General features: G+C 42.7%; 1 protein-coding gene across 1 annotated transcript; it reads left to right on the plus strand.

Annotated features, from left to right (window-relative positions):
• Positions 1–519: 519 nt before the first annotated feature.
• Positions 520–2,164, plus strand: LOC115985350 (exocyst complex component EXO70A1-like). The gene is made up of 4 exons (XM_031108297.1): positions 520–525; positions 1,008–1,117; positions 1,199–1,345; positions 1,736–2,164. The coding sequence occupies exons 1-4, from the start codon at positions 520–522 to the stop codon at positions 1,818–1,820; spliced, it is 348 nt and encodes a 115-aa protein (XP_030964157.1). The 3' UTR covers positions 1,821–2,164.
• Positions 2,165–9,287: the final 7,123 nt, after the last annotated feature.

The raw sequence follows: 9,287 nt of genomic DNA on the forward strand, positions 1-9,287 counted from the left end.
CAATGCTTCTATTTAAATAAATAAAAACTTAAAAAAGCTACTTATTTTTATGTTTATGTTTATTTGTCGATAATCCAAAAAAAAAAAAAAGTTACAAGGTACTCAGGCATGGTGAGCTCAAGCACTGTAGAAATAAAATAAACAGCATTTTATGTTTATGTTTATTTGTCAATAATCCCAAAAAAAAAAAAAAAAGTTACAAGGTACTCGAGCTTGATGAGCTCGAGTACTGTAGAAATAAAATAAACAGCATTTTATTTATAAACGGTACTTGAGCCTGGTTTACTCGAGTATTGTGTTGCATGGTACTCGAGTTTACCAAGCTCGAGTACCAAATTATTTTTTTTAATCGCCAAATTTCCAGCTCAGCAATGCCACAGTGGCAAAACTGATGAGGAACTCAAGTTTTATAAACTCGAGTACCATTTGGAACTCAAATTTATGAAACTCGAGTTCTAGAAAAGTGGTATTTCCCCATATAGTTCCGAAACAGTGTTTTTTTGCTACAAGTTTCTGAAAATGGCGGTATTTGGCCATTTTCACCCATTGATCTGTGTATTTTTGTCAATTCAAACTTAAATCATAATATATATGAGCATAGTATCACAGATATCTTTGATAAATTTACTTATATAAAAAAAATAAAATAAAATAAATCTTTGATACATTTTTCTCTGGGATGAGTTGCCTTGTACTCTATATGAGGCAAACAATATAGTGCAAACTCAAAGAAATGCCTTCTTAACCGGAATACATTTGATTTAGTTTCATCATATGAACCAAAGGTGTTTAAAAAATTCCTCATTTTGTTGTATTTTTATCATAGTTAATTTGAGTTCTTACTCTGAAGTTTGACATCTTATGCTGTCCTAATGGTTGAAAATCAGAACACCCTCGATGTAACCTGTCCTGATTATGCTTAATGCCTCTTATTTCCCTTTAAAGTATTGATCTGGAAAGGAACTTGGTTTCATATTGCTAAATGCAGGTGCTTTTTTCCTTTGCAGATTCTTCAGTGCCTCACTATCCAAGGCCTAACCTCGTCCAGGGGAGGGAGTTCAGTAGGTGGTTATGGAGGAAATAGTAGTGGAGTTTCTAGACCATTGGTGAAAGACTGGTTGGTAATGAGTTAAATCTTTCTAGGATTTTTTTCAAGTAATTTTTGTCTCAGATGTTCTGACCTGGTGGGATTTCTCAGGTTCAAGACAGGCAATATGCAATTTGAGGAACTTCATCAAAAGCAATCTCAGTGGACAGCTCCTGACACTGAGTTGCGAGAGTCTCTAAGGCTTGCGGTTGCGGAAATGTTGTTGCCTGCCTACAGATCTTTTGTAAAACGTTTTGGGTGCGTTTTCTCATACTTGAAGTAACACACACACACACACACACACACACACACAAGAATGTGTTTGTGTATGTGCGTGTGTAAAAGATGTTTCTTTCAGGATGTATTTATTACAAAGTCAATAATGAGGTCTATTTAGAAATTTTCAAACAACAGTAATGGATAAATGAAACACTTGAATGTTGTCAATTGTCATTCTTCACATTTTTTAAATGGTCATATTTAAAATGCTAGAAAAGCTCTATGTAAGAGCTACAAATGACTTAGGGTACTTGTCCCAAAGCTATGCAAAATACATGCAGATAGATTGTATTTTCGTTGGCTGTCTAATGATTCCGCATTACTCTGTAATTACTTTCTTGTTTACACTTGCTTTTGGATGTTTTACAGGCCTCTAGTTGAGAGTACGGAGGATCTTGAACGAATGTTGGGTGAATTTTTTGAGGGAAAGAACTTGAATGAACCTAAGCGGTAGATTTGATCTCCTTCTCCTTCTGTGTTTGTGATAATGAAGATGATACCGCCATTAACCTCTGCTTTGGTGGTACACATCACTCTCCTTTTGTTGAGAGCTGTGGTTCAGTTCCTGAGAGGTTCCCTTTACAGTGCCATGCTTCTTCCTGTGTTATAGGTGATCACATGCATGTGTCTACCTATTGTTGGAAAAAGTTGGTGAAAAGAATAAAAGAAAGCAGATTATACTGGATGCATTTGCTATGTAAAATACTAAATAAGAGTGTGACTCTTCATTCTTTCACAAAACGGCTGTGTACTTTGGTTTGGTGGTGGTCCAAGTATAAATTTTACGAGATATATTTAGTTATTTACCAGTGGTTTTCATATAGGAGCGATTTCAGTTGTGAAAAAGGCCGATTTGTCTTGACCAACAGATGCATGTGGATTCTTTTGCTAAATTTGCTGAAACATTAAATTGGTGTATATATTAAAAAAAAAATTGAAATGAAATACGAGAGTAATTGTAAAAATAGTTGCCTCTACTAGAGGAGAATTTCACAATCAATTGATGTGCTACAATGCTTTTACTATGTACTATTTGGAGTCCTTCATTTCTTGATGGAGTGGCTTTCTTACAAATATTTTTTCTAAAATTTAAATTTTTATAATTTGACAGTAACTATAATTGGGGAGAGGAATTTGAAATTTGGTTGTATTTTTTAAAAATAATAAAAGGTGTCAATGGAGTTAGAAACACTTTTGTGATATTTTCAAATGCAGCCAGAAAAATTGTAGTTTGTCCCAAAAAAAAAATTTGTAGTTTGCCAAATTGTTTGTATTCCAGTATTGGTCAATTCCATGACATTGGTTATAATCAAACATATCATTAGGGTGTATTTTATTTCATGTAAAAGTTTGTTACAAATTGCTCTCTATTTTAGAGAATTTTGCTCTTGTAAAAGTGGATCTTTGCTCAAGTGATTAAGGTACTTCTCTCAAGTGAGTGAATCTCGGTCATGCAAAATACTAAAGGAACTCGATACTTCACCGATCATTTGTTCTAGGCTCATTTGTGTGAGATTGCGGAAACCTGCTATCCAACCAATTTTTTTTTTTTCTTTTTTTTTCATTTGGACTAGAATTTCCAACAAGGTCGCCTATACTTTGCACGATTGTTCTATAGATAAAAGGTAGCCACACATTGAGCTTTCAGAGAAAACCACGTGCCTTCTCTCCTCGTGCTTAACTAAGAAAAACCTTCTTGTAAGTTGTAAACTAAAATCCTTTATGATGAGGTTCGCTACAACAAATTCTTGTAGGAGATTCTTTAGAGTGCTAGAGGTTCTGGTTTGTGCAAATAAAGAGTTCATGGAGAAGATTCGCTTAGCAAGATTGTAGATGTTTTAAGGTCACTACGATAAAAGGGCAAGCGGGAAATTAGCAGGGTTTGTAATAAAGAGTCTAGCTATAAAAATATTTTGTAAGTAGATGACTTTAACTACTATTCCCATTGATTAGGGTAAAACTGTAGTAATAATACTCACCCTTGTGAAAGTACGAAATGACACTCCAAATAAACCCGTTGGGATCCACTAGCAAGTGACAACGTTAACACCTCATAGGCGACAGGAGGACCTTAGGCAACAAAGATGGGTAGCTGACACCAATGAAGCTGAAGGGAGTAGGCGAAGCTAACGACCCTGAGCCTTGCTTGGTCTCCACGTTTGCATATACAAGGAAATATCTTGTGTTTCACATTTAGTGCTAATCAAGAGGACTCCTACAAGGAAAGGGCTTCGCAAAATACACTCATGGAGACTTCTATAAGGAAAAGACTTCTAACTCGAGGAAATGATGTCAACCCTCTACTACTATAAAAACCCAAGACCCTCGCAGATCAAGGTACGCATAATTCACCCCAGCTTTGGCACTCTAGAGTTGTGAGAAGTTCTAACTTGACCTTCGGAGGGTATTTGGTTGGCACCACACCGATGCTCTCTGCTAGGTCTTCTCTTTTTGTGTTGTGCAGGTGTTATTTCGAGCACGTGAGGACCGTGTGACTTACTATTGATTTTTCAGCATCATCAGTTGGCACCGTCTACGAGAAGACTCTTAGCGACTTGAAAGCCATACTATCGCTTCCCGAACAAAGAGTTGCATGGTACTTACTCGCTCGATGGTTACCACCAACAACGTTCAGGGGGACGAGCCGCGACCCATTGCCCTAGAGAGGCAGGTCCAAACCCTCACAGCCAGAGTGGAACGTCTCACCAAATAGAATCAAGACCTAAAGGAACAGCTATGGCAGAAAAACACAGCAATGGGTACCCAAGAGGAAGACCAAGAAGGTACCAGCGTTGAGAGAAGGGACCAAAAGGGGCCGAAAGGTAGCAATGCCCTAAGTAGACCAGAACGACAGGACATGAGCCGACCATCCATCACAAATACGGCTCCACCTCACATGGTTGCAGAGATGCAGATAATGAAGGAACAAATGGACTTTATGATGAACGCCCTTAGAGGACGAGTATCCAGCAACCTTGACGACTTGGTCCACCGAACCGATTCGCCATTTACTACGTCTGTCAATTCATACCCCCTTCCGCCGAAGTTTCATATGGCGCAGGTAGAAAGCTACGACGGAGCTAAAGACCCTCTAGATCACTTAGAATCTTTCAAGACCTTGATGCACCTTCAAAGAGTCGCAGACGAAATTATGTTTAGGGCCTTTCCTACTACGCTGAAGGGGCCGGCAAGAATATGGTTCAGCAGACTGACGCCTAACTCCATCAGCACTTTCAAAGAGCTAAGTGCCCAATTTGCCTCACACTTAATTGGGGGGCATAGGTATAAAAAATTCATTGCGTGTTTGATGAGTATCAAGCAACGAGAGGATGAGACATTGATGTCTTACATAGCTCGCTTTAACAAAGAAGCACTTTCAATCGATGAGGCCGATGACAAAATACATGTAGTCGCATTCACCAATGGGTTACGGAAGGGTAAGTTTCTATTTTCATTATATAAGAACGACCTAAAGACTATGTTAGATGTGCTTTACAGGGCGACCAAATACATGAATGTTGAAGACGTGCTTTTGGCCCGAGAGGAGAGGCCCAAGAAGAGAGAAAGACAAGAGGACACACAGTAGGATAGATGGCGAAAGATAGCGAGAACTAGAGAACGAAGGGATGACAGGTGCTCCAAGCCCCCTGTGGGGAAGTTCATGAGCTTCACCCCACTTACTGCCCCGATCGACTAAGTCCTGATGCAAATAAAGGACGAGGGAGCCCTAACCTTCCTCGGTAAGCTGAAGGGAGATCCCAACAAGTGGTCCAAAGACAAATACTGTCGTTTCCACCGTAACCACGGTCATGACACAGCTGACTGCTACGACTTGAAACAGTAGATCAAAGCCCTCATTAGGCAAGGGAAGTTACAGAAGTTTGTCAGTAGAGAGAAAGCGAATCTGCCCCAAGACCAGGTTCCCTGATGGGACAATGAGTGCCCAAGGCCACCCCTAGGCGACATAAGGATGATTGTGGGAGGCACGGCGACTGCCGATTCATCCAAAAAGGCTCGAAAGACTTATCTTAGAATGGTTCAGAATGTTCAGCTAATAGGCATCGTTCCGAAGATAACATAGATCGATAACCTTGTTGTCGGCTTCTCAGAAGAGGATGCCCGACGTCTTCACCACCCACATGATGATGCACTTGTTGTTAGCATCCGGATAGGGGACTATAACATGCACCGGGTCTTGGTCGACAGCGGAAGCTCCGCAAACATTCTCTACTACCTGGCATTCCAACAAATGCATTTAACAGAGAATATCTAGTCCCAACCAACGCTCCACTTGTTGGATTTGGAGAAACAAAAGTATACCCCCTTCGTGCAGTTACATTACCTTTAACGGTCGGCGATTACCCACAACAAATCACTAGGGACATCACTTTCCAGGTGGTCGACTGCTCGTCCACTTATAATGCCATCTTGGGACGACCTACCTTTAACTCGTGGACGGTTATAACTTCAACCTACCACTTAATGATCAAATAGCTGCGCGAGAATGTTATATCGCGATGTTAGAGATGGACGACCATCTACAGACCATGAACATAGAAGAGCAGCAAACGGTGGCAGAACCAGTAGAAAGACTTGAGGAGATACCCCTCGACGACTCCAGACCAGATCGGACCACAAGGATCGGCACCCTCGCCAGCCTGACAATTCACCAAGAGCTCGCGACTTTTCTCAGAACGAACCAGGACGTATTCGCTTGGAGCCATGAAGACATGCCAGAAATTGACCCCTTGGTCATAGTACACAAGCTGAATGTATCGCCTTCTTTTGCACCCATCCGTTAGAAGAAGCGGGTGTTCGCCTAGGAATGGGACCGAGCAATAGCAGAAGAATTTGGCAAATTGCAAGAGGCAGGCTTCATCAGAGAAGTATACTACCCCGAGTGGTTGGCAAATGTGGTAATGATCAAGAAAGCCAACGGGAAATGAAGGGTGTGCATAGACTTCACGGACCTAAACAAAGCATGCCCCAAGGATAGTTACCCTCTCCCTCGAGTCGACGTACTAATAGACTCTATGGCTCAACACCAACTACTAAGCTTCATGGATGCCTTTTCGGGTTATAATCAGATCCGGATGGATGAGGCGGACCTGGAGAAGACTTCGTTCGTTACTAGCTAAGGCCTCTTCTACTACAAAGTGATGTCGTTCGGCCTCAAGAACGCAAGCGCGACGTATCAAAGGCTCATGAACAAGATGTTCGCGTACCAGATTAGGAGGAATGTCCAAGTCTACATTGACGACATGCTGGTAAAAAGCCGAAGGGAGGATGACCATCTAGAGGATCTCAAGGAAACATTCGATACCCTTCACTCTTACAACATGAAACTCAACCCGAGTAAGTGTGCCTTCGGGGTAACAGCAGGAAAGTTCCTAGGGTTCATGGTGTCTCGAAGGGTATGGAAGCCAACCCTGACAAGATCCAGGCCACAGTAGAAATGGCGTCCCCAAGGAACGTGAAAGAAGTGCAAAGCCTCAACGGCAAAGTAGCAGCGTTGAACAAATTCTTGTTAAGAGCAATGGATAAGTGTCTACCCTTCTTCCGCACGTTGAAAAAGTCTTTTGAATGGATGGTCGAGTGTTAGCAGGCATTCGAGGATCTTAAAGCCTACCTCTCTTCCCCACCGCTACTGAGTCCCTCACAACCTGGGGAAGAAATTTTCCTCTATTTGGTTGTCTCCCCGGCAGTCGTCAGCGCAGCCCTAATTAGGGAAGAAGACAAGGTTCAAAAGCCCGTGTACTATGCTAGCCGAGCACTTCGTAGTGCAGAGGGAAGGTACCCACCCATGGAAAAGCTCGCCTTCGCCTTAGTTACGGCGGCCCGAAAACTCAAACCATACTTTCAAACCCACACGGTGATCGTCCTAACCGACAAACCCTTGTGACGGGCAATGAGCAACCCAGAAGCTGCTAGTCGATTGGTACTATGGGTGATAGAGCTGAGTAAGTTTGACATCCAGTACCGCTTACACACCGCTATTAAGGGACAGGTCGTTGCTGACTTCATAGCAGAGTTCACCAACGGGGAAGACAAGGGCGCAGGTGAGTATCTTCAGTGGAGTATTCATACAGACGGGTCGTCTAACAGGCAGGCCGGCAGAGCAGGTATCGTGCTTCTTTCTCCTGAAGGAGACAAGATTGAATGTATGGTTAGCCTCGACTTCCCTACCACCAACAATGAAGCAGAGTATGAAGCTCTGGTGGCAGGACTTGATCTCGCTAAAGCAGTAGGGGCCGCAAGCGTGTTTCTTTATTGCAACTCTCAGGTCATCACCAACCAAGTGAATGGGGATTACAAATTCAAGGGCGAAAGGATGAAGAAGTACCTAGAGCAAGTAAGGAGAAGGATGGACGACCTACGGGCCAAGATCATCCAAATCCCCAGAGGAGAGAATGAGCAAGCCAACCACCTTGCCAAAGCTGCTTCAGCGGAACATATGATCGCCCTTGATAATGTACTTCCTTTTGTTTAGCTTGCTCCACTAATAGATTCCATTGATGTGTAGGAGATAGGTTCTGTAGACAACTAGACCACACCATTAGTCTCCTACTTGAAAAATGGCGTCCTACAAAATGGGAAGGAGGCCGCAAGAAAGCTGAAGGTCCAAGCAACGCGATTTGTTTTAATAAAGGACATCTAATACAAAAGAGGTTTCTCCCGCCCATACCTAAGGTGTTTGTGTCCTGAAGAAGCGGACTACGCTATGAAAGAAGTCCACGAAGGGATCTGCGAGAACCATTCAGGGTCGCGGTCGTTGGTACACAAACTCATTCGAGTGGGGTACTACTGGCCCACCATACAGAAGGATGCTCAAACTTATGTCAAAGCCTGTGACAAGTGTTAAAGGTTTAGCAATGTCATCAAACAGCCGCCTGAAGAGTTGACCCCAATGATAGCCCTATGGTCGTTCGTTCAGTGGGGATTAGACATTATGGGGCCATTCCCGATAGCAACATGGCAGTTGAAGTTCTTCATAGTGGGCATAGACTACTTCACAAAATGAGTGGAAGCTAAAGCCTTGGCCACCATTACGGAGAAAAACGTTCAAAATTTTGTCTGGAGATACATCGTATGCAGATTTAGGATCTTTAGAGTCTTAGTCTCAGACAACGGGAAACAATTCGACAACGAATCCTTCCGTGATTTTTGCTTGCAGTTAGGGATCAAAAATCACTACTTCTCCCCCGCCCACCCTCAAGCTAACGAATAGGTAGAAGTCACGAACCGATCCTTACTCAAAATTATCAAGACTCAGCTCGAGGGGGCAAAAGGTATATGGCCCGAAGAGCTGCCAAGCATACTATAGGTATACAGGACAATAGTAAGGACGCCTACAGGAGAGACACCATTTCAGCTAACATACAGGAGCGAAGCAGTCCTCCCAACCGAGGTCAGACTCACAAGCTATAGGGTGAACAATCATAATGAAAGCAAGAACAACGAGGCTATGCATCTACAACTCGATCTAGTTGACGAAGTCAGGGCAACAGCCAAACAAAGACTCACACGGTACCAGGACCGCATGGCCAAGCACTACAATTCTCGGGTCTAACACCGAGACTTTTAGCTTGGAGATCTTGTTCTAAGGAAAGTCATGGGCGCTGCTAGAGACCCTACCCACAAGAAGCTTAGCCCCAATTGGGAAGGACCCTACCGAGTCACGTCTTGGCAGAGGAAAGGCACCTACCACCTGGAGGCGCTGGACGGACAGAAACTGCACCATCCATGGAATGCCAAGCACCTGCGGAAGTACTACTAGTAGAGAAGATGGCATGGAGAGTAGCACCCTTTTATTTCTAGTTTACCTTAGTTAATTTTAGCTATGCTCCTTAGTTTTTCCATTTACTTTAGTTTTTGCTATAATACTCTTTTAAAGCCCAAGAGGCAGGTCTTTTTTCCTTTA

The sequence above is a fragment of the Quercus lobata genome, chromosome 4, assembly GCF_001633185.2.
Source record: "Quercus lobata isolate SW786 chromosome 4, ValleyOak3.0 Primary Assembly, whole genome shotgun sequence".
In the NCBI taxonomy this organism is placed as follows: Eukaryota; Viridiplantae; Streptophyta; class Magnoliopsida; order Fagales; family Fagaceae; genus Quercus; species Quercus lobata.

Coding starts and splice junctions, on each gene's coding strand:
- LOC115985350 (XM_031108297.1), top strand. Junction 1,118..1,198: donor AGACCATTGGTGAAAGACTG/GTTGGTAATGAG, acceptor GGGATTTCTCAG/GTTCAAGACAGGCAATATGC. Junction 1,346..1,735: donor TCTTTTGTAAAACGTTTTGG/GTGCGTTTTCTC, acceptor GATGTTTTACAG/GCCTCTAGTTGAGAGTACGG.